The 26,239-nt window shown below is 42.2% G+C and overlaps 1 protein-coding gene across 2 annotated transcripts; it reads left to right on the top strand.

Moving 5' to 3' along the window:
• Nucleotides 1-6,211: 6,211 nt before the first annotated feature.
• On the top strand, nucleotides 6,212-23,547 carry LOC144589620 (uncharacterized). 2 transcript variants are annotated; one of them, XM_078394717.1, is made up of 4 exons: nucleotides 6,212-6,395; nucleotides 11,032-11,135; nucleotides 15,371-15,476; nucleotides 20,889-23,547. In XM_078394717.1, the coding sequence occupies exons 1-4, from the start codon at nucleotides 6,323-6,325 to the stop codon at nucleotides 21,128-21,130; spliced, it is 525 nt and encodes a 174-aa protein (XP_078250843.1). In that variant the 5' UTR covers nucleotides 6,212-6,322; the 3' UTR covers nucleotides 21,131-23,547. The 2 variants fall into 2 exon arrangements, with proteins under 2 accessions (XP_078250843.1, XP_078250844.1); XM_078394718.1 differs by lacking the exon at nucleotides 20,889-23,547 and adding an exon at nucleotides 18,607-18,854 and having other exon boundaries at nucleotides 6,219-6,395.
• The last annotated feature ends 2,692 nt before the right edge of the window (nucleotides 23,548-26,239 follow it).

Raw genomic sequence — 26,239 nt, 5'->3', positions numbered from 1 at the left:
GGTATTTTTCCCTCTAAAACATACTGTGATGAGCTTTGTTTTCATTATGAGGAGTTTCTTGGAAGAGTTCATTGCATATAAATAGTAGCGAGTTCAGATTTAATGTCCCTTATTCAGTGGAATCACATGGAGTGATGGTTGAAACTAGAGATGTAGACTTCGAACAACCTTCCTGTCGCTCCAGAGCTCGTGATGGCTTAGCCACTCTTTGACCTGGCAGAGAGGCTTGTCATCCCGCCTTCTGCGAGGAGTGGCTAATCCATCACGAGCAATGGAGTGATAGGAAGGCGCCACAGAGCTTGCAGCAGTGGCGAAATTGTGAGTGGTCAGTCTGGCTGCAGGGGGACGGACCCTCATTATCTGCACCTTTGGGGGGATATTCATATTCGAATACGAATACCCCCACCTCTAGTTGAAACCTTATCACCTGCTTGAATTTGCCCTACTCCATGTTGGTCTGCTGAGTGGGTGACACTGAGAAGGGGGTAGAAATGGGGCTATAGTGAGGAGAGTGGCTGGGGCTTGATAGGAGGACAAAGGTAGGAACTGCCAGTTCTACCCATAGTTTATAATCCTATTCTGTTGTAATTGAGTTTGTATTTGTGGGGCTGCATAACCCTTTGAGACTACTAGCATTGATATTTTGCTGTAGCCCTACAGTACAGTCTTATCCTTATGTTCATGTTCAGTGATACTTCTTCCTAAGCAAATGGATATACAGAATTGCAACCCTATGAAATGAATTATCTGTTAACAATATGACTTTCTGAAGGTCAGTAATTTATAGTAATAAATACCGTATTTTTTGCTCCATAAGATGCACTTCCCCCCCCCAAATGTGTGGGGGGGAAGTCCGTGCATTTTATAGAGCGAAGACAGCAATTTCGTCCCTGCTGGCCCCATGGAGGGAGCGTCGCAAGGGTCCGGGTGAGCCTTCCAGGACCCTTGCGACGCTCCCCCCAACCCTCACGAGGCCAGCGCGGGCGAAATTGTCAGCTTCCAGGTGGGGGGAGCGTCGCAAGGGTCCTGGAAGGCTCACTCGGACCCTTGCGACGCTCCTCCCACCCCCGCACGGGGCCAGGGGGGGTGAAATCGCCAGCTTCTGGGAGTCTTTTGAGGTTTCCCAAGCCTCAAAAGACTCCCAGAAACTGGCGATTTCACCCCCCCTGGCCCTGTGGGGGGCAGGGTGAGTCTTTATAGGGTCCTGGAACATACCCTAGGACACTTTGGAGGCTCACCCTGCCCCCCGCTAGGCCAGAGGGGGGGAAATCGCCAGTTTCTGGGACTCTTTTGACGCTTCCCAAGACTCAAGAGTCCCAGAAGGTGGCGATTTTGCTCCCTCTGACCCCCGGGGGGCAGGGTGAGCCTCCAAAGGGTCCTAGGGTGTGTTCCATAAGATGGACCTCTCCATAAGGCTCACCAATTTTTAGGACAAGAACACAGATTATTTTTTTCCTGTTTTCTCCTAAAAATTTGGTGCGTCTTATGGAGAGGTGCGTCTTATGGAGCGAAAAATACGGTAATAGCATGCTATCAAGTCAGTTGTGACATATGGCAGCTCTTTTCAGGGTTTTCTAGGTAAAGAATACACAGAAATTGTTTACCACTCAGCTGTTACAGAGATGATCTAATGGGGAAAATTGAGCTAAGAGGATGGCTTATAGCAAGAATATATATCCCTTAAATGTCCAGTACGAACTGGAATCAAAGGCTTTCTGCTCCTAATTCCGAAAATATTTCATTCTCTTAAGTTTCCTGAAGAGGAAAAAATAATCCCCAAGATGCTGTCATAGGATGTTTGGTCCCTGGTATACCTGCATCTTACAATAGAAAGTGAAGCGAAGGCATGACAGCTAAATTAAAAGTATTGAAAGCATTTTGTAGTGAATTATTTGATCTACATAAAAGTGCACTTTTTGATTGACAAAAACAAAAAGCGTGCTGCTTATATATCGCCCCATAGTGCTTCAAGCACTCTCTGGGTGGTTTACAAGTTAATTATGCAGGCTACATATTGCCTCCCCAGCAAGCTGGGTACTCATTTTACCGACCTCGGAAGGATAGAAGGCTAAGTCAACCTTGAGCCAGCTACCTGGGATTGAACCCCAGGTCGTGAGCACAGTTTTGGCTGCAGTACAGCGGTTTAACCACTGCGCCACAGGGCTCAAGGAACATATATTTTCTGTCATGCTTTTAAGTTGTGCCAGAAAATGGTTTAAGTATCTGGCTGCATAGCCAGAGGTAGGGAGTTCGATTCCTCACTGTGTCTCATTGACATGGGCTGGACTGGATGATCCCTTCCCACTTTGCAGTACTAAGATGACATTATCATTAGCACACTTTAAAGCAAGTGAGGTGGAAGTTCTGGGCACATATCAAATTTACATCTTTTGAATAAAGCAAGCTGCAACCAGTCCTAATCCATTATGTTAGAGTAATGGTATTTAGCTTAATACCAATTTGCTATGGTAGTGGATGTGGGATACGCCACTATCTCATTTAGTGAAAATCAAAAAATTGTTCTGGGACAGAAATGTACTATTCTTCTACATAATGAAAAAATGAAATTTTAAATCTCATTTTAGAGCCTAATATCCAGGAACTAATTAGGCAGTTTATATCTGGTTACTGTGTTTCCCCCAATATAAGACAGGGTCTTATATTAATTTTTGCTCAAAAAAACGTATTAGGGCTTAATTTCAGGGGATGTTTTGTTTTACAATCATGTCATCTGGTTGCTGTACAATGCTGTACAATGGTGGAGGGTGGGGTTTTAATTAACTAGGGCTTATTTTGGGGGTAGGGCTTATATTATGAGCATCCTGTTTCTAATCGTCATCTAATGAAGAAACGGTTCCTGAGCAGGGAACCGATCGTCGTCAAATGGAAAAACCCCATTGAATCATCATTTTGCGATTGCTATAGCGATCACAAAAAAGGCATCATTAAGCGATTTCAGCGTCAAGCGGGCTAACTGTCAAGCGGGGCACCACTGTATATGGCATATTAACATCTATTTCAATATTTGATGCTTTCATGCAGCCAGAAATGTCCTTGGAAAGTTTGGGTAAAAAAGGAAGTTAACCGTACATGTATTTCATTAAAAGACCTTTTGCAACACAAGGGCAAAGAAGACATAATTCAGACATAATTCAAAAGATCTGTCATCGGTGGATTTACTGGGAAAAGCAGTGAACCACCATGGGGGTAGGTTTCCTGTTCTTCTGAAGCTCCTTAAAATTGCCTCTGTTGTACCAGTTTCTACAGTTAGATGTGAAAGGGGTTTCAGCCAGATGAATCTGATCAAAAATAAATTCAGATCATGTTTAGAGAATGAAAGCTTAGGTGACCTTATGATGGTGAATCAAAATGGACCTCCACTACCACAGTTTAACCCTACTAACGCCACTGATAAATGGCACTATAGTGCTAAAACTACCAGGCATGTTCAAGGATACAAGTGCAACACCTCTGACAGCAGTGCATTTTCTACAGTGGACCCTTGACTTACAGACAACTCCACTTGCGGACTTTTCAACTTACAGACTTCTCTGGCCACAAAATTTCACTTCGACTTGCAGCCTGAGAATCGACCTATGGACCGGAAGGGGGAGGCGGGCAAAGCGCCAAATTCAAATTTGGCGCTTTCCCCACCTCCCCTTCCGGTCCGCAGGCTGCCGATCGTGCCTCCGGATGCCTTCCAGGGCTTCTCCACTGCCATGGGAGGCATCTCGGAGGTCTGTCCCCCCTGCTGCCAGCTTTCCCAGGGTACCAGGGCTTCCCCTGGTAGGCAGCGGCGGCAGCCAGGGACCCTCATGAGGCCTCCGTCAGCAGTGGGGAAAGCCTGGTAGACCAGGCCTACCAGGAGAAGCCCTCCTCTGGTAGGCCTGGTGTACCATGGGAAAGCTGGCGGCGGACAACCTCCAAGAGGCCTCCCATGGCAGTGGAGAAGCCCTCGGAGGGCCTCATCAGTGGCGGGGAAGCCCTCAGAGAGCTTCGGCAGCAGTGATGGCGGCAGCTGGGGACCCCTGTGAGGCTTCCGGCACTGGCGGGGAAGCCCTCAGAGGGCTTTGGCAGCAGCGATGGCCCCTTTTGGACCGGTAAGGTGCTGCTTTTTGCATTTATTTTCTTTTTTTGGTGTGTGTGTGGGGGGGATATTTTCGGTCTGTTACGGATTAATGGGTTTTCAATGCATTCCTATGGGAAATGGACCCTCGACTTATGGACTTTTCAACCTGCGGCCACCGTTCCAGTACGGATTAATTCCGTAAGTTGAAGGTCCACTGTACTAAGAAGACATAGGTGAATACTGTGTATGTAATACAATTTATTTTGGGTTTGTACACATTGTTACGTAGAAATAAAAGTGAACAAGTGCCTAGTTTAAATTTTTTAAAATAAATTGCTGGATGAGTCATGCTGACTGATGAAATATTTGACTGACTGGTGAGACATTCTAAAATTTTTCAAGCCCTGGTTATACCTGTGAAGATTCTCAGTCATCCAGGTGACATTATCTGGAAGTTAAGTCATGGCAACTGGACTTTTTATTAGGTTGAAAGTTTCATTACTCATCCAAGTAGCTTCTTCTGTTAAGAGATTATGTCCCACTCTTCACAATATTTGAAGATGTTCCTAGGCTGTATCACTTTACTTACTGAGCAAAATCTCAGTCTTGTAAAAATTAGAGAAGTAACTTAAATATCTTTATTTGATGTTGGATGCCACTGAGATGTCTTTTACTATTACTTCAAGAAAGCGACCACATGTAAAAGATCCCAAAAATCTAGAGATGATGCTGTCTTGCAGGAACTGCATTCAGCATTCTGGAACAACAGGTGTTGGTGGAACCAGTTTCCCTGGACAAAAGCCTATTTTTATTTATTTACAATATTTTTACCCCACCTTTTTCCTTAAAGGCACGGTACATTATTAAACAACAATATTTAAAGCTAAAAATAGCAAGGATACAAATACTAAAAAGGATCAAACAAATGCCACACACACACACACACACACAAAAAAACCAAAACAAAAGCAACACCAAAAATACATTAAAAGCAGTAAGGCACAACAATCCATTTAAAACCTCCACTCAGGCAGCCATTTACTGAGGGAAAGCTTGCCTGAAAAGAAAGGTCTTTGCTTACTTTCAGAAGTACAGCAAAGATGGGACCAGCCTGGCATCCTGTGGGAGAGAGTTCCAAAGTCTGGGAGCAGCAACATATCTCCACCAAACACACCCGTGAAAGTGGACTGACTGAGAGAAAGGCCTCTCCTGGTTATCTTAACACCTGGGCAGGCTCATAAAGGAAGACAGGGTTCTGGAGTCAGCTTGACTTCAAGCCACGGAGGGCTTTATAAATTACAACCCGCATTTTGAACTGTGCCTGGAACTGGATCAGCAGCCAGTGGAACTGCTGTAACCCGGAATATTATAGGTAAAAGCAAAATAGAAATACTGTAAGGCTTTTAAAAAACTTTTTATTCCTATTTTGCTTTTACCAATAATTCTTGCACAGACTAACACGACTACCCTTCTACAACTGTAACAGGGAGGCTAGGTGACCCCTCTGACCGGCCGCAGTCAGCAATCGGGCTGCCCCGTTTTGGACCCACGGAAGTTTCCGAGCAGCTCTCCTACCCGCATTCCGCCACCTCTTCCTTTCCTAAAGGACAGAGTCTTGTGGAGCATGAAAGATAAACAAAATTATTAAACAAGGACTGAGACTCATCAGCCTCCTTCACGAAACCTTAAGCCAGCGGTGTCGGACTGTGGCCCTCCAGATGTTCTTGGACTACAACTCCCAGAAGCCTTCACCACCACCTCTGCTGGCCAGGATTTCTGGGAGTTGAAGGCCAAGAACATCTGGAGGGCCACAGTTCGACACCACTGCCTTAAGCCAAATGAAACTCGCCCGCCTCCGAGGTATCCCAGGACTCGGCGGCTCCTCCTGCCGCAGGCTAACACGAGCGCTTTCCTGAACGATCCTCCCTCGCCTCCACCCAGTTCTGCAGGGGGCGCCCGCTTCCTGCTTCCACCCCTTTGGGGCTGCATTGCACGGCCGCAGGTACGTATTCTGACGGCGTCAGGCCGACCGGCGTTCAGCGAAGAACCTCCCCGGACCTGCCTCCGCGCCTAGATTGGATAAATCCTGTCGTTGTCCCGCTTCGGCTCTTCCCAGTGGTGGGATGGGCTGTCAGTCTCTGTCCGTCATCAGCTCGTCTCGGGAGGGGGAAAAAGGGCGATCCTGGGACGTGACCGCTGCCGCCGCCGCCGCCTTCGTTGCTGCCCATCTGCGGAGGTTTTCTTAGCGCCGCCATGAATCTCTTGAGGGCCGTCCGGCCGCTCTTGGCCGCTCGCCTCAGGCAGGCGGCTCCGCTCCGTGGGAAAGGTGAGTCCGGGAAGGGAACGAGCCCGCCTCGAGCGGGGGGCGCCGTGGCCGCAAGGTTGCAAGGCAGTCGAGTCCTTGGTTAGAGGCGAAGGGGGGAGGCGTTTGCTGCTGAGCGCCAGCGCCGCCGAAGGGGAGAGCGGACGCGAAGGTCACCGCGTGCGTAGAACAAGCTCCGGCGGCCGTCCCGTTTCGAAATAAGCGGGAATGATTTCTCAACGCTTCAAATAAGTGTAATATCCATTTTCCAAAAACAGACTTGTCAAGGCGTGGGAGTCTGGTTCATTCAACTCTTTTTTTTTATTTTTGAGAATAGGGTTATTATTCAACCTGACGGGCTCTCTTTTCCTCCGTTCTTACTCTTCACCTCTGCACGTCCTTCTTCCACAAATTCCTTTCCACCCATGTCGGCCAGCTCGTTGTCTGCCAGCTGACAAAACTTGTGAAGCAAGGCACCCTCCACGTGCTACTGTAGGCCTCTGGTGCTGCGTCGCCTTCCCTGGCACGCTTCCTTTCCAGAATACTACTGTATTGGAATCCCTTTAGAAAATGTAGAAGGGGCAGCCGGGTTAGGCTGTGCAAGCAAAATAGAAATAAAAAGGGGGAAAAACAGACAGAAAAAGTGGTGGCGCCTTAAAGACAAACCTTTAAAATTTAAGTGCTCTTTTATGGTCAAGTCTTTAAAGTGAAACCACGTTTTTGTCTCCTTTTTTTAACTTTTTATTTATATTTTGCATTTACCTTTGTCCTGTCTACGTTAGAAAATGTGTCTCTAACTTTTCGACTCTTGTACAGTATATGTTGTTACTATGTTTAATGTAGGGAAGTTTGGTTATTTGCTGACATCGCAGGAGAGACTCCTGTAAATCATTAGGGAGTAACAGTCATTAATGCAGGAAGCCATTGCAACTACTAACATGGATAGAATCTTATATTCCTCTGTAAAATAGAACATACTGAAGGGGCCTTGTGCAAAAGAGCTGATTGGCTCACCGACCAGAATTTTGATCACATGGAATGGAGTTTGTCTCAGAATGTTCCATGTAGTAACCTCTTGCTTTGGGAACCTAGTGGTGGAGCTGCTTCCGTCCAGAAAAAAAAACCACAGGTTGGGTAGGTTTTATTCCAGGGTCTCATTCTGATGGTATATTGTCCTTTAGGACTTCTTCAAGTTTCATAAAGATTGTTTATCTTAAATTTAGAAGAGACTTTACAGGGTTGGACTCATTATTTTCATGTTTCCACTCAACTATATTAGGTGGATAAAGGTATGCATTTCCTTGTCTTGTGAAAGCTCTGTGTTGGTAGTTGTAGCGGGTGTGCCTGCTCACTCCACGAGAAGGCCTGCTATTTTGGTGGTGTTTGTGACCAGGGTTTCCCCAATGCACATTTATACATTTGCCACATGGAAGGTACATTCAGCTTGGCTCATTTTGCATCTGTTGAGCACTTTTTACACACAAGGTATTATATGAGGTTGGACTGATGCAATCATCAAAGGCAGTGGCCGCAGTACAGGCCCACTCAAATTGACTGTTGCCTTGGTATAGCCCATTGAAAGACTTTCTTCCATCACTGTAGTGGAAAGATACATTGATGCAATAGGATCCATGTATCTGCAGGATTAGAATCTGCGGTTTCAGTTGACTGCAGTTTATCACCCTTATATATACAATATATAAGGGGGTGAGCCTTGGGGCCTTTGTCCTGCCCCTCTGTGGCCTTTGTCCAGTCTCCTTGTATGCTATATATAGTGTTCAATACTATCCATGGTTTCAGGCATTTGTGGTAGAGCATGGAATGGGTCTGCCGCAGATATGTGGCTCCTACTGTATTTACTATAATACATTAATTTTCCAATGTGGAGGGAGAACATCCTTTCTGATCCAGTAGAGAAGATGCAATTCTTGTTACTGCTGCATAGTAAAAAATACATTCAGGCTTAATTACACAGCTGGATCTGCTCTATGATTCTCTGCAGCTAGCGTCTCATGGTTGCTATTCATACCTTTTTCTTCTTTATGTTCTTTCAAACTGGCAACTTGGCGACAAGGCTAGAGTTCTGGCTTGCCTTCTCCTAACTAGAGGACACCTCAAGTGCATTCTGTTAGTTGAAATAAATCTGTCAAAACAAGTGGGAGAGACAACCCCTTGTAAGGATATGCTCCCTTTGCAGAAAATGAATGTATTACAATAAACACTAAAGTATCTTTAGTAATGTACTAAAGTATCTTTCTGCTGTGTTCTTAAGGCAAATGCTTCATTTTGTTGTGAGTAGGGAAGTGTTTGTTTGTTTGTTTATTTATTTTATTTATTTAATTATGCCGCCCACACTACCCAAAGGTCTCTGGGAGGCTTACAACATTTAAAAGACAATAAAAAGACAAAACAATTAAAATGCAATTAAAATATATACTCTAAAATTGGGCTGTTTAAATTGAGGTAGGCAAGTCTGTTATTTCTCTTAAAAGTATGAATACTTTTCCTACATCATCCTACGGCAGAGACTCAGGACATTTTATAAGCAAGATCAGCACCCTAAAACTCAAGCCCGGGGACAGACTGATTAGCTTTGATGTACAGTGATGCCTCGCAAGACAAAAATAATTCATTCCGCGAATGTATTGAAATTTAATTAATGCATTCCTATGGGTGAAAAAATTCACCAGGTAGCCCCGGCAACCAAGGAGTGTCTGTAACAAGGGCCGAGAATGCTGCTCCCCTCCGTCCGCCGCATTCCTCCACCTCTTTGGCGTGCATGGGGCTTCTCCCTGGATGTTTGAGTCCGGCTGTTCTATTGGATCCTGGCGCTGTTTCCTTCTAAGGGGTGTGTGTGAGCAGAGTGCCGAACAGCTGAGAGGCGGCAACCAGCTGAAAGGCGGCAGCCATGCTGTGGTCATCTCTGCTGGTTGCTGCCTCTCAGCTGTTTGCCGCCTCTCAGCTGTTTGATGCTCTGCTTACACACACCCCTTAGGAGTGCCAGGATCCAATAAAACAGCTGAGAGGCAGGCAGAGGGGCTGTTCTATTGGATCCTGGCGCTGTTTCCTCCTAAGGGGTATGTGTGAGCAGAGCGCTGAACAGCTGAGAGGCGGCAACCAGCTGAAAGGCGGCAGCCATGCTGTGGTCATCTCTGCTGGTTGCCGCCTCTCAGCTGTTCGGCGCTCTGCTCACACATACCCCTTAGGAGGAAACAGCGCCAGGATCCAATAGAACAGCCCCTCTGCCAGCCTCTCAGCTGTTTTATTGGATCCTGGCACTCCTAAGGGGTGTGTGTAAGCAGAGCATCAAACAGCTGAGAGGCGGGCGGAGGGGTATTTTATTAATAATAAACCCTGAAAGGGTTGCTGCGTCTCAGCTGTTTGGTGCTGTGCTCACACACACCCCTTAGGAGGAAACAGCAGCAAGATCCAATAGAACAGTCGGACTCAAATATCCGGGGAAGAAACCCCGTGAGTGCCAAAAGCTGGATGAATGGAGCGCAGGCGGGTGGCGTTCTGGGCCGTTGTTACAGATGCTCCTTGGTCTCCAGAGCTACCTGGTAAGTGACTTTTTCACCCATAGGAACGCATTAATTAAATGTCAATGCATTCCTATGGAAAACCACGCCTCGCAAGACAAAATTTTTTTGCAAGACGATACATTTTAGCGAGTCACTGAAAAACATGCAAAACGTTTTCGTCTTGCGAGTTTTTCATTGTGCGAGGCATTCGTCTTGTGAGGCATCACTGTAGTATCCCTATTCACCAAGGTACCTATAAAGAACACTCTGACACTCCTCCAGCAGATCTTTCCAGAAGACATAAAAGCCCTTTTCCAACACTGCCTAACGACCAGCTACTTTCAGTGGGATGATGAGTTCTATGAACAGACAAATGGAGTGGCCATGGGGAACCCCCTCAACCTGGTTATAGCAAACTTCTACATGAAACATTTTGAAAAACAGGCCCTGGCTTTGGCACCCCTCACATCCACAGTCTGGTTCTGATATGTGGATGATACCTTCGCAATTTGGAATCACAGTGAAGAAAAACTGGAAGAATTTCTAAACTACCTTAACAGCATTCACCCAAATATACAATTCACCATGAAAAAAAGAAATAGAGGGCCAATTCCCCTTTTTTAGATGTCATGGTCATACGCAAAACTGACCTCGTATTGGGACACAAGGTCTACAGAAAACCCACCCACACAGACCGGCCACAGAAACGGGCAAAACGTCAGGAAGAACAACCTTCAGAACACGACCAAAGAGCCCAAAAAACCCACAACAACCATATGAATAGAAGCATTTTATTATTTATCATAGTGTGATTCCTAATGATGAGTGACGTGTCTTTTGGGTTTTGCATGACCCTTAAAATGCTGCTGCAGAACTATTTGTTCCATCAGGAAGCATGAATTCCAAAATCCCCTGGCTAGTGGATATGTGGAGACGTGTATTTTCATGACCTTTTCCCTCAGCTAGACTCTGGGACCAGAAGCCAGTTGGGCTGACAGCGGCAGAGTCTGAAAGGGGATGTACAAGTGGAAAGGTGCCCAGAGAAATGGTCTCACATCTCTTGGTCTACATAATACTTTTCTCTCCCCCCCCCCCCGGCATACTATTTCTCAGTAATTTTGATCCCTTTTGTTTTGCAGTTTCTTTTCGCAACAAGGCAGAAAGAGAAATTGTCCTGTCTCCTACAACGGCATTTGTTTGTTATGCATTTTCTGCAGTTTTTGGTTCTGTTCTTATTTATGGGGTGAGTGTCTATTTTATTGACTTATGCTTATGTTGTCTAAAACTTTGAATTAGATTTAGAGGATGAAAAATGATAATGGAACCAAATAGCTCTTTAAATTGGAATTTTTTTGTGTGGTGGTGGGCTTTGTCTGTGCTACAGTGATTGCTCTGATTATACTTTGTTTCACATAACAAGCTAAGTATAATGTTAGTCTATTTTAGGGTGGACCAGTTGAAACAAATGCCACTTGTGAATCATAGCTGACTTAAGTCCCATTGAGATTTCCCTGGGCATTCTCTTGTTGGGACCTATGCTAGATTCAACCGCCTCCTTTTTAAAAAGAATCCAGACCATGCCATTTTCTGAAAATAAAGCAGGTTGTGTGATTTATTTTTGTTGATCATTGCAGTGCAGTAATATGAAAGGATATTTGTATTTCAGCATCCAACTGATAATGGGTTTCAAGCCCAGTTTTATGCATGTTTTCTGAGAAGGAAATTCCACTGAATTGAATATAATTGGACAATTTCAACGTAAGCTTTTTTTAAAAAAACTACAGATTGCTCCTTAAAAAGGACTCAAGGCAGCTTGCACCAATAAAAGACAATATTTAAATGCTAAAAGCAGTAAGTATACATACAGTATTTATAAAAGAGAATGAAACACCACACTAAAACCATAAACAAAATCAACATCAAAAACACATTGAATGCAACCAGGCACAACCATCCATTAAAAAACCCCTCAAAAGCCCTAAAAAACTGACTTAGTGACAGCTACTCACTAAGGGAAAGCCTGCCTAAAGACTCCTTTGGTGGTGGGATTTGTGTTACAGCAATTGCTCTGATGATACTCTGTTTCCCTTAAGAGGCTAAGTGTAATGTTAGTCTATCCTAGAATTAACTATTTGTGCTTTAACAGAGATTAGAGGGGAGGAATGTTGTGTGATTAGTTTTTATTTATCATCGTACTGCGATAATGTTAATGGATATTTTTATTTTAACAACCCACCGAGGAGGTGGTACCACCTAACCACTCCCATAATAATAGGTTTTAAGCCCAATGTTATGCATGTTTACTGAGAAGGAAATCCCATTGTATTCAACAGAGTCAATATAATGTATTTATTTAAAATATTTTACACCACTTTTCTCCTTTAAAAGGACTCAAGGCATGTTGCATCAGTAAAAGACAGTATTTAAAAGCTAAAAACAAAAGCGTTCCTGGCAGCACCATCTGCAGTATTCACCTCTGTTATTCTTCTCTCCCTTTGTGGGCCACATCCTTCAACAGGGAGGAGAGATGAAATAACGACCTGCACCCCTAGGTCCTTCAGTTTCCTACCCATATCTTCATAATCCTTTGTGATATTCTGAAAGGTGTGCTTTGCAGCATTATTGGTTCCTACATGGACCAAAAGGAAGGGGTAAGAGTCAGTGGGCTTGATGAGTCTTGTCTGTCTCTGTGTTATATCACAAATTTTAGCTCCAAGTAGACAGTACACCTCTCAGTTCATCTTGTCAGGCTTGCAGATTGTTGTCTCTCTTCCTCTGAGCAAGGAGTCCCCCATCACCACCACTCGCCTCCTCCGAGGCTTCATAGGGGCCCCTCGCTATGCAGATGGTCCCAGGGTCCTCTGGATATCCTCTTCAGGCTGACAATACTGTTTTGCTGCTTGCCCATTTCCTGATTAATAAGGGAGAGAGGCTGGAATCTGTTTGTAGCTGTAAGCTCTCTGTATGGTTTTTGCTCCTTCTATTTCTATGTGTGATGTTCCTCCAAGCATTCATCTCTTGTGTTTGTGAACTGCCTTCTTCCTCAGTGAGATTTTCCTTGTGTTTTGAATTTAAGTTGGCATTCTCTGCCCTTTCCAAGAAAACCTCCTGCTCCCTAATAGTGCGAAGTTTAGAAACACAAGCCTCCAGCTGCCAGACCTTGTCTACCAAGAGGACCACCAACTTACATTTGGAGCATTTGTACCCAGGCACCTCATTTGGCAAGAAAACAAACATGCCACAGGTGTTACATTTTAGAATAGTTTTAAAATAGCGAAAACAGAGCTGTCAAAAAAAAGTTAAGCGAAAGAGGGGACCTAAAACTGTCATCGTTAAGTGAAGCAAGGTCCCAAACATCATTATGCGAAAATCCCCCATAGGAAACATTGTTAGGTGAGGCGGCAAAATTTCCAGCAAAGGCCATCGTTATGCGAATTCATCATTGAGCGAGGCGCTCGTTAAGCGAGGCACCACTGTACTTAGAAGTCAGAGGACTTTAGAATGGAACATAAGAGAGCTAGGTCATCTACTTTGAGGCTGTTAAGAAGCCAGTGCTAGAGGAGAGAAATGGAGAAATTTAGCTTCATAGCAGATTAGTGTGGTTTTTGTTTTTTGCTTGCTTGGTTGGTTGCCAGCGTTCAAAAGCCTGTTAAATATTTTGTAACTGTTCGATGACTTTGCAACCTTTTTGTTTGCTGGTTTTCAGCTAAGCTTATTCTTTAATATTTTAATAATATTCGGAGACCTCCGAAGACGCTGATCACGGTGGCGGGGGACCCCCCCCAGGAGGTCTCCGATGGTGGCAGGGAAGCCCTGGGAGACCTCCTGAGGGTCCCTTTTCCTAACCGTTGGGGTGAAAGAGCAGCCTCTTCGTCACCAACAGTTTGAATGGAATGAAAAAAAGGCAGGGGAAATTTGAATTTCCCACCTTTTCCTCCTGCCTTTTTTTTGTTCGTAGGTCGAGGCTCCGTTCACAAGTTGATGCAAATTTTTGCGAACGGAGCCGTACATAAGTTGAAATGTTCGTAGATAGGAATGTTCTCAAGTTGAGGTTCCACTGTAATCTTTCTCTGGAGCCCAGTGGGGCTTCTAGTAGCTTTTAAGAATGTCCCCCACCTCAAGGAAAGTGCTGGACTCAAGGGATAATGAAGGCTCTCAATGGTCCTGTCCCCCTTTAATAGGGCTTTCTAAGTATGTGAGAAATTAAAACAAGTGCTTTTACCAGTTTCTACACCCCTAGTAAGCTTCGAGGCTCAGTGAGGATTAGAACCCAGGACACCTGAATCCTAGTCTCACTCTATCCACCACACCACAGTGGATATCCAGATCAATACAGTATATATATTTACTATACAAAATTTTCCATCACTTTCAATTGTATCTAGAGGATCAATAAATTAGGAAAAATGTTGATCAAACATTTATTTTTCTTTTAGATTAATTTTCATGAATTAATGAGTGCCTGAGTTTTATTGAGAACAATTGCCTGGAAATGACCTGTAATAACTACAAGGAAAATCAGTTGTTTGAATAGCAGTGGCGGTTTAACATTTTTATTGGTCCTTAAATTGTACTAGGGAAGTAATACTAGGGTCAGTATCCTAGGGCAGTGGTCCCCAACCTTGGGCGTCCAGATGTTCTTGGACTACAACTCCCAGAAGCCTACCCCACCACCTCTTCTGGCCAGGATTTCTGGGAGTTGAAGTCCAAGAACATCTGGAGGCCCAAGGTTGAGGGTCACTGTCCTAGGGGATTTCCACATACAGTGGTGACTCGCTTAGTGACATTAATCCGTTCCCGGAAAAACGTTGCTAAGCGATTTCATCGCTAAACGGAATAAAAAAGCCCATAGAAATGCATTAAAACGCCATTAATGTGTTCCTATGGGCTTAAAAACTAACCTTATGTGAAGATCCTCCATAGTGGCGGCCATTTTTGGTGCTTCTAAAGCGAGGTAACACAGAAGGCGGCCATTTTGTTTCTCTGGTGGCCATTTTGGAACCACCAATCAGCTGGCCAAAAATGGGGGCTTTGCGGTGATTGCTTCCCTGGGATCATCACAAAGCGATTTTTCCCCATAGGGACCATCGCTAAGCGATCGCTCTTGCGATGGCCAAAACCCCATCGCTAAGCGATTTCGTCACTCAACGGAGCGATCGCTAAGCGAGGCAGCACTGTATAAATAATGTTGCACACGTGGTTGCACTGTTTAGTGTGGTGTTAGATACTCAACAGGCACCTTTGTCAAATAAAGCAGCTGCTTGTGTGGTGCCAATTGTGTGTGTGGAAATTGCTAGCAGGATACTGGCCTCATAGTTTAAATGTTGTCACAACATGAGCTACATAAATACTGAGGGATATGCTACAAACCTTTCTAACAGTGGTAACTGTTAGAGCATACCAGAAACAAGATACAAAAAATTCATAGTGTTTTATATTTAGCCTTAGTAAATAGAGATTATGTTGTTTATTTTTTAGGCCTACTACTTTATTGTACAGGCTAATGCTAGGGATGTTCAACGAGCAGCATATTTTGAACGAGTAGGTCTGTCTGAATGGAAACCAAGACCCTGGCCTCCCCCAGGTAAGACGATTACTTTTGCTACACCAGTGATAATTCAGTGTTGATTATTTGTCTTCAGAGCCTGATAAAAAGATCTTATTCAAACCAGAGTAGCAAAGACAGATGGTGAGAGAGAAAATATGGAATTTGCCTATCTGTTGGATCTTACATTCAGTTTTAAATATCCAAGTATCAGAGTTTCATGACTTTTTTAAACCAAGGTTGGAGGAATTCTTTTTAATTATTTTTCTGTCCTAGGAGGATTATTGGATGAGATATTTATTTATTTACTGGTCTTTTTGCTGTTCTCATAAAGTTCACGTACCTTACAACAGCTAATTTTGGCTAATTGACAGGATGCTAGGTATGTCTCAGTAATGTGCCTGGTTACGTCCCTGACTGCACAGCTGATACTTTACCAGTTAGCCACTATTAGCTGCAGCAAGTTACATAACCTTTACATGAATGGCAGTAGGATTCTGGCCAATATTTTTGCTTTCGGAAAATAGAGGAATAAAGGTACTTGATGCTGATCTCAATGTCAACATATGTGGAAGATCCATATTTTCCATATTTGTTTTCTGTTGTTCTTTCTAATAATTTACAGTTCCATCTAGCAGTTTTGAATCACAGGTAATAAAAGCAGGCTAGATAGTGTTTAATCTTCTTACCAACTTATGTTGATTCTGGTGATCTTCTACAATAGAAAACATTCATATTGGTATGTTTCATATTACACTAGAATTGTTTTGGAAGTAGTTTTATTTCCCCTAGAATGAACAACCATTTATTTCCCCTAGAATGAACAACAAATTTTTCAGTTAATTTTTGGAAGAAGGGATAGATCCTCTAATTCGATACTGAGATTTAACAATCATTTTCAGTTTTAGTTGCAGTTCTGAAAATACTTGAGTAAACATAACAGTTCTAAGCCCTTTATGCACAGAATGTTTAGAATCCTAGGGTCTGTTGGTATAAAATTACTTGTGAAACAGACCAAAGTATGTGTGTATATATTCATTGTTCAAATATATGTTGTGTCCTTTGCAACAGCAAACACTACTTGCACAGTGGTGGCATCATACAGCCCTACATCTATGCCAGAAGGTCTTTTTGAGCTTCTTGTGTTAGACAGAGTCTTAGACCTAGTCTGCAGTTACATGAGAGTCCTTTAAGTGGAGAAAAAAGACCTGAGGGTCCCATTTTATAGACAAGCAATGTAAAAAAGAATGAATAAATTAAAAAATCAGTATTCTCTTAAAAACTCATATCCTTCCCAGAAATTAGAAGCCCTGTATGTCATTTCTTTATGACAACTCTAAAAGTGTTATTGGATTCCATTAGAAGTATTGTTTGAATTCAATGAAAATACAATGCATAATTAAATGCATAATTAATTTTAAAGTGCACTTAATATGCTTATTCAGAAGTAAGTCTTATTCCATTTACTGAACTCCCAGATATGCTAATGATCCCCAACTCTATTTCTCCTTTCACAAATACAAGAAAGCTGTTTTGGTTTTAAACAGATGTCTGAGATCAGCAATGAACTAGATGGAGGCTAAGCAAGTTGAAACTTAGCCTCAACAATGTAGATCAGTGGTTTTTAACCTTGGGTTACTCAGGTGTTTTTGAACTGCAACTCCCAGAAACCCCAGCTAGCACAGCTGGTGGTGAAGGCTTCTGGGAGTTGCAGTCCAAAAACACCTGAGTAACCCAAGGTTAAGAACCACCCATGTAGATGGCTTTGGTCAGTCAAAAAGGGAGGTCATGGAATAGGACTTTAGCCTGTACTGGATGGGGTTATACTCCCCCTGAAAACTCAGGTTCACAATTTGGATATACCCCAGATTCAGCACAGGTTTGTCTGCACAGTTACAACTAGTGTGCCATCCATACTCAACCTTGGGTCCCCAGCAACATTCCCTATAAGGTACGTGCAGGCACACAGTCCTCCATCTGCACGCAGTGGCAGTCAAGGTCAATGCCTTTTTACTTTTGGGTTTTGCATGAAACCCTGCCCTCCCCTACGCAGACATGCAAGGAACATTGCTCTCCGAATATTCTTGGATTGCAACTCCCAGAAGCCCTTGCCAGCTAGTGGTGAAAGCTTCTGGCAGTTACTGTCCAAGAATGTCTGGGGACCCAAGGTTGAGAATCACCAGTTTATGGAGAGTGTTTAGAATTTCTAGTGGACCCAAAATACTGTAGCCTTAGTAAACAGAGATTATTTGCTGTAATCTATTCAATTATTATGTTTTAGTATTTTAGTTAACTTTTTAAATATTAACTGCCTTGGATCCCACAAGGGAGATGGCAGGATATAAATAAATACACATGGATGCAATTGTAGCGTAAACATATTTTCCTAGGAATTAAGTCCTGTCGGATTTAATTTTCCAGTGAAAACAGGCAAGCTTGGGCTTTCAGTTTCCATTGATTTCAAATTTAGGTACAACTGCTGAGGTCTTGTAAATACAGATTTCCTCATAATCCAAGCCCAATCACTAAATTCATTTTGAAACTTCTAAAATTGACATAGTTATTTGAAAAATGTGCTGGATCTTAATAATTTTTTATTTTATATTTTACTGTTGTTCTAAAAGGAAGTTAGAAAAAATTCAGCATTCAACAGGCAGATGTTTAGCTCTTTCATACATGACTGTAAAAGTATAGCCCCAAACCAAAGGCATGTTTAAGCCCACTGAAACCTAAGTCTATGTTGAATTTAGGCCATAATGGTCTAAGTGCATCTTTTAAAATGTTATGTGTGAATGTAATAGGCATGTATTCTCAAGAGTTCAAGATTGGTTGCAACTCTGCTGAGAATAGTTTCAGTGGTACATCCAAGTCTATTTCCATTGTTTGTAAAAAGACCCTTTGGCGGGTGCGGGGTGGAGAAGTATTTAAATCTCAGTAGACATCACTGTTAAAATGTGAATATAGTGTTTATAGTTTTTCTTAACTGTCTAGTTTTTAGAATAGTTACTTTTTACAATTTTCTATGTGAGTTTGTGTAATTCCCCTTTCCTTCCCTTCCCTTCTATTCAACTTGCTTCTGGTTTCCTTTGCTGTCTTAATCTTTCTTGTGGTGGAAAGGTTTTATTTAAATTCTGCTAATTGTTATATTGCTCTGTTTTTATACTTTCAGAATAAGAGAGGAAATCTCTTGCAAACTTGAGGAAATAATTTTTTAAAAGGACAGGCCATCATTATATACTTCACACAGCCAAACTTGAGAGAATCATCTATTATAGAATACATGTGAGATTGCTCCCACATAATTACATACCACTACTTAAATGCATCTTCTAAAAGATAACTCTGCACTCTTAAGACACTGGCTGTTTTGAGTTGATGCACTTGTAACTGACTGTCCAATAAAAAGTACTGAATCATCTTGTTTGTCGATCTGTTGTTTATATTAAATAGGTTTGCTGCAAATCTATTGTATTCCTTGGAAAGACACAGTCAGATATTATGGCTTGAGCTTTAGTGTTATATAAGCAAGCAAAAATGTTTAAATAGGCAGCAGGACCATTATTTATAATATGTTTTTATTAAAACTACAGCATAAAGTCTCTATAGCAGTGAAAAAATTAGGAAATTATTGCTCTTGCTTTTTCATTGTTTCAAACGAGTGTAATATCAAGTTTCCAAAACAGACTTGTCAATGCTTGGAAGTCTAGTTCATTTGTGAAAATACAAAGAATACATAGGAATTTTTGAGAATGGGGTGTTGTTCAACCTGACGGTGTCTCTTTTCCTTGGTTCGTATTCCTCACTTCTGCATGTCCTTCTTCCACAAATTTCTTTTCCCTTCTGTCTGCCAGCTTGTTGTCTGTCAGCTAACAAAGCTTGTGCAACGCTGCATCATCCGTATCGTACTGTGGGCCTGTTCTATTGTGTCACCATCACTTGCATGCTTTTTATCCAGAATGTTTTTCATCCTGTTAGAAAATGTATCCCTAGATTTTAGACTTTAGTATGCGTTACTGCATACAGACTGAAATACTTCTTACAAAATGATATGCAGTAATAACTTTTCATGAATAGAGTGACAGCTGGGCTCAAAAACAATACTCACCGTATTGTAATTTAATACGTGCGGTTATTGTTTGGATAGCAGTTAAATGTAAAAATTATCTCATGTACTGGTATGGAAAGGACAAATCAATGTAGATAGACAGTGAAAGAAAACTATTCCAGTAAAGGGAATAGAAAAACCCTTGTATCACAGGAGAACTGCATGGAAACAAGTTTCTCTGTGATACTGTATAGCTGATAGGGAAAGGATTTTTTGTTCGGTTGTAGTTTCAGAAGAGGTTGCTGTTTTAGTCTTTTATCAGACAAAACCAAAATAAAATAAGAAATAAAGAAGACGAAAATGTGGCACCCTAAATAGTAACTGTTATATTTTAGTATGACCTTTTGTGGACAAGTCCACCTTTTTCAGGCATAATAGTGAGACTACAAGTCTCAACGACCAGTCATAAAACAAAGCAAGCTGATTTTCACACTGTGGATTGTGAGAGGCACTCCTTAATCAGCCATTAAGCGTTTTCTTCTTTTAAATTGTGGGTCACATGCACCATCTACTACTCCCCTTAATTTACAACTTTTTAGTAAGGTGTTATTGCTACACAATAGTACTTCAGCATAATAACCTACTAAAACTGACTTCAATAATGAGAGTACAAAAATAAGATTTAAGTCTGCTTCCAGAGTTATTTTTAATGGCTGCAACTATTATTGTATGTTAATATGTTTCAGTTCATGTATAGCATATATCCATTTCATTATTTGTACAGTGGTGCCTCGCTTTATGATTGCCCCGCATTACGACGAATCCACTTTACGATGATCTTTTTGCGATCGCAATTGCGATCGCAAAACAATGGTCTAAATGGGGGGATTTCGTTTAACGATCGGTTCCCTGCTTTGGGAACCGATTTTTGCTTTACAATGATCAAAACCAGCTGATTGTCAGGTTTTCAAAATGGCCGCCGGGTGCTTAAAATGGCTCCCCGCTGTGCTTAGGGACGGATTCCTCGCCATACAGGCAGTGAAAATGGCCGCCGTATGGAGGATCTTCGCTGGACAGTGAGTTTTTACCCCATTGGAACGCATTGAACGGGTTTCAGTGCGTTTCAATGGGGTTTTTAATTTCGCTTTACGATGTTTTCGCTTAACAGCAATTTTCCTGGAACCGATTATCGTTGTTAAGCGAGGCACCACTGTAATGTGTTTCACATTACTACTTAGCTTTGAGTTACAGATTTCATTATATTGACATGGCAACAGGTTAGTTGTTTTTTTAGGAAATATGCATTTGAATGTAACATTGAAAAAGAATGGGAATAGTTGCCTAACATTTTTCACATTGCATGCCTGTGCTTCATGATTTCTCTGTTATATTGAATGATGCTTTAGAAAATGATGAAATAAATGCAAAAGAAGCTGTTGCTGAAGAAAGTGGAGAGGCAAACGATGCAGTTGGAGAAGAGGCCGAAACAGTAAGTACTGATGACACTCAAGTGCCGGATAAAGCACACACAGAATCTACTGAAGTGAAGAAGGAAGAAGACTCACCGATTGATGAGGCATCTTCTGGGGCACAAGAAGAAGAACAAGGTGCTGTTTCAAATGCAGAAACAGGCCAAACTCAAGATTAATAACACTGTAAAGAGAACATAATAGCACTATGCTCTTGATAACAAAGTATTTTAAAACTTAATTAAATTTTAATTTAAATGCTCTTGAGATTTCATCTCTATGGTATGCAAGAGGGCTAATTCTTGAACATGTATCTGGGAAGGAGTTTTGATTGCTGTTGCAATGGACTTTTCATTTTGCTCAGAAGAAATAACTGATGATACTTAAATTATGCATTATCAATAAAATACAATTGAAGGTGTTATCCCATTTCCATGCTAAATGCACAACCTTTGAGATCACTAAGACTATTACTGTTCAAAGATATTAATGGCTTTCTTTTGCCAAGTCCCATTGACTCTCTTTAAGAACTGGAACATGGAACCAATTACCTCAGAAGGTGATGAGAGCTCCAATGCTGGAGGCATTCAACAGAAAACTGGACAACTATCTGCGTGATCTGCTTTGATTTGGATTCCTACATTGAGCAGGGGGTTGCCTTATAAGCCCCTTCCAACTCTATGATTCTATGCAATTGATAATATTCCACAGCAGCAACAAACATTTTCCTTAGTAATATTTCACAACATATCAGGTTTTATTTTTGTGTACCTTATAAACATGGAGAGAGGAGGATTTTCAGAGTTTAAGTAATATTTAAATTATGATAAGCTCTAAAAAACTATCCGAATCAAGTCATTAAAAATATTCTTAGCTTCTGTGATCTAGCAAGAAAGGCTATGGATAAATCTTTGCTTTGGAATTGTTATCTCTGATAGGTAATGGAAGAATCTAGTAACATGAAGCATTCTTGTGATCACAAATAATGGCTACAGGATTGTAAAACCTTAATTTGTAAGGACCAAGGCCTTTTCTTCACCTGTTATGGTAATGGGGCCTCACAGTACCATATGCCTGTTCAGTCATGTTAGTTGCATTGCAACATGAATTCAGTTCTACATTGCCTGGAGTGTTTGAATGAAAAATATTTGATCTAGTAGCAATTTTGAAAAGAAAGTAGCATTTCTATGTTTGTTTTGAGACTTAATATAACTTTTAGGATCAAATGTTTTTAACATTTGGCATATTTGTTGTATCAATTACTGCTTCCCCTTCAACACTTTTGAAGTACTATGATCAGAAAATTTTTACTAAAAAAGGCTTCAGAGTTGTTAAGATGAAAAAAAGGAAGTGCACACAAACATGCAAATAAATTTTAAAACAGGTTCTTGCAGAATAATTATTTTAAATATTTATTTGATATTAGAATTCACTTAAAATATTTGATTTCTTCAGTCTATTTAGAATCTTTTACCTTTGTGAGGAATTAAAAAGCTATTCACATTGTCAGCATAATTAATATAAAGCATTGTGTTATATTGAGAAAGATTGTTGGTAGGTTGAACTTTGTCATTGTAATGGTTCAGGATGTTGGGAAAAGTTTTCAAGCCATAGGAACTGAAATGACCATAACTACCCTGTTTCCCCGAAAATAAGACCTAACCTGAAAATAAGACCTAGCATGATTTTTCAAGATGCTCATAATATAAGCCCTACCCCCAAAATAAGTCCCAGTTAAGTGAAACCCCGCATTGCACCATTGTGCAGCATTGTGCAGCCACCAGAAGATGTATTTGAATAAATGTAGATTGTTGTACGTGAACAAAAAAATCCCCTGAAAATAAGCGCTAATGCATTTTTGGAGCAAAAATTAATATAAGACCCTGTCTTATTTTCAGAGAAACACAGTAGGCATGTTAAAGGCTGACTTCCATCTCTTTATATGCAAACAGTGTTCTGCCATTGTACTGTGACCCCTCCCATTTTTTCTAAAAGCCCCAATATCATAAGGGCTTCCTGTTTATCTCAGAATTGGAAATGGCATATGCAATAAAGATACATGGATCATGGAGTGAGAATAAAACTACAGTAATACCTCGGTTTGTGGATGCCTCAGTGTACGTAATTTTTGGTTTATGAACTGAAATCCATAAGAAATAATGGATTTCTTACGTTTCTACGAAAGGGTTTTCCCAGGGTGCATTGTCCCTATAGCACCACCCCTTTCATAGCACAATTGGCGTTTCAGTTTGCAAAATTTCCGTACTATGTAACATCGCGTAGAACGGATCCATTTTGCAAACTGAGGTACTACTGGACCTATGAGAGGTTTTGTGAATACTACAACTTCCATGTGTATAGCAAGTGGATAAATCATGGTTGGCTATTTTTGGCGCCTTAAAGCAATAAAAATAAAAACTGTAAGATGTTAGAATATGAATTTGATAGTTAAAATGCTCAAGCTTGCACAAATTAAATATATCAATTGTGGTGTGTAAAATTTCTAATTTATTAGACTGTAACTACTTAAATGTAATTCCACCTTTCCAAACCAAGCTGTTGAATAAATTCAAAAAATTGAATTTAAAAGATAAAATTTGAATCATCTGTGTAGCTTGGGAAAAAAATACACATGTGGCTATTTCAGAAAGAAATACACCTGCTTTGATTTAATATTTGTTGCAAAATAAAACAGCTTTCAATCTTTGCAGCAGCTTGTGAGAAGGATGACAGGGTAGACAACATCCTTGCCAGAGCGCCGTCCCTCATCCATAAAGCAAGTGGTGAGCCCAAGCCCAAGATCCCTGAGACTGAGAGGAAAACAACCCCTTCAACAGAGGAGTGAGAGCCAAGCAACAAAGGAAAACTGCTAGTGATGATGGTGGAGAAAGTAGTAGAACAGATAGAGAAGTTGAAAGGTCTAGGACAGCGATGGTGAACCTAATGACACACATGCCACAGCTGGCACACAGAGCCCTTTCTGCCAGCACGCAAGCCATAAGTCGCCAGATTGCTACTCTCCCCCCCCACAGCCAAACCTGAGCAGATGCCTGCAACCGCGGTGCTGGTGCCCGGACAGGCGGTGTGTCAGGATCCGGAGCAGCTGGTGCTAGCTGCGGATCCAGAGTGGGGTCTCGAGGCACCTCTGTGCCTGGGGTTCCCCCTTCTGCCACCACTTCTGGTTCCGCCACCGCCGCAGCACACCATCCCGTTCTTTTTTTCCTTTTTTCCCCCAGTTTGGGCACACGAGCCCAAAAAGGTTCACCACCACTGGTCTAGGAGAACAGATGGCTGGTCCAGAACGGAATGAGTGACAGAAAACCAGAGCCAGAAACTCAGTTGGAAAAGGTGGAAAAGAAAGGAGGAGGAGAGGAGAGGAGAAGAAGAGGGAAGGGAGAAGAAGAAAAAGGTTGGTGGAAGTGGGGGAAGACAAATCATGTAAATATAATAAGATCCTTCCCCTGGGATGGGAATGGATCTGGTTAGAAGATCCCTGGACAAAAACATTGGAATGGCTCATGGTGCCCAGAGAAGAGGCTGAGGGAAGATGGAGAAAGGTAGTGTCACTTAGGCCTTCTTATTGAGATGAGAGGTAAAGGTAAAGGTTTCCCTTGTCAATTTTTGTCCAGTCGTGTTCGACTTTAGGGGGTGGTGCTCATCCCTGTTTCCAAGCCATAGAGCCAGCATTTGTCCAAAGACAATCTTCCGTGGTCACATAGCCTAGTGCGACTTAGACACAGAACGCTGTTACCTTCCCACCGAGGTGGTCCCTATTTATCTACTCACATTTGCATGCTTTTGAACCTCTAGGTTGGTGGGAGCTGGGACAAGCGACGGGCGCTCAATCCATCGCGTGGATTCGATATTGCAGCTGAAGAGCTACAGACCTTACAGCACAGAGGCTTCTGCGGTTTAACCCGCAGCGCCACCATGTGGGATGAGAAAGAGGCTCAAAATTGGGCAAGGAAGATCAGGGAGGAGAGAGTCTGGCTGGGCAAGGAAAGAAGAGAGAGAGCTAGATGGCAACAACCCTCAGAAACAACAACACCCGAGACCCCCAGTGCTTGGGAATACTCAGGAGCAGGATTTGACAGGTCTACTCCAAGGGCATCTGGAGTGATTGGGGTGCCCTTGCTGTCAGTTCCACAAGACTTTAATGTTTCAAACCCATTACAGAATGGATTGTGGGAGGAAGAGAAGTTTACTGTTTAGTTTTCTCAGCAGCCTTTGGTGAGGGACCGCATCAAACGCCTTCTGAAAATCCAGATAGACAATATGCACTGGTTTGCCCTCATCCACATGCCTTTTGACCTTTTGTATGAATTCTAAAAGGTTTGTGAGGCAAGACTTACCCTTACAGAAGCCATGCTGATTTTCCCTCAGCAAGGCTTGTTCTTCTATGTGTTTTAAGATCTTATCTTGGATGAGGCTCTCCACCATCTTCCATGGAACAGATGTTAGGCTAACTGGTCTGTAGTTTCCCAGGTTCCCCCTCCCCCTTCCCTTTTTAAAGATTGGTCTGACGTGTCCTATCCTCTAGTCTGGCACTGTGGCTGTTTTAAGGGACAAGTTGTATAATTTAAGAGGTCAGCAACTTCATTCCTCAGTTCCTTAATAATGCTTGGGTGGATGCCATCTGGGCCTGGTGACTTATCAATCTTAAATTTATCAATAAAATATCCTCTCTTTTAACCTGTACATTGGTGCCCCGCATGACGACGATAATCCATTCCCCTGAAATTGCTGTTAAGCAAAATCTTCATCATGCGAAAAACAATTCCCCATTGGAATGCATTGAAATCCATTTAATGTGTTCCAATGGGGAAATTACCTTGTCGTTCAGCGAAGATCGTCCATAGGGGAAGCCATTTTCCGAGCACTGATCAGCTGTTAAAATGGCTGCCTTGTGAAGCATGGGTCCGGAAAAGACAGGGCAGCCATTTTGTCTTGTGAACAAATGGTTCGCAAAGCAGGGACCTAATTGTCGTGAAGCGAAAATCCCCCATTGAAATGACTGTTTTGCGAATCGCTATAGCGATTGCAACAAGTCATCGTCCTGCGGATTTGTCATTTAGCGGGGTCGTCATCATGCGGGGCACCACTGTATCAGATTTAATTAATTAGTCAGGAGATGCCGTTCAGGCAGTGGAATCTGCCCATGGTCTTCTGTCATGAAGACAGATGCAAAGAACTCATTTAATTTCTCTGCAACTTCCAAGTCCCCCTTTACCCTCTCCTTCACTCCCTCACCATCCAGAGGTCCAGCTGCTTCTCTGGCAGATTTCCTG

The sequence above is a fragment of the Pogona vitticeps genome, chromosome 5 (genome assembly GCF_051106095.1).
Source record: "Pogona vitticeps strain Pit_001003342236 chromosome 5, PviZW2.1, whole genome shotgun sequence".
NCBI classification, from domain to species: domain Eukaryota; kingdom Metazoa; phylum Chordata; class Lepidosauria; order Squamata; family Agamidae; genus Pogona; species Pogona vitticeps.
Note: the sequence above shows the minus strand (reverse complement) of the source record. Positions and strands in the feature narration are given on the sequence as shown.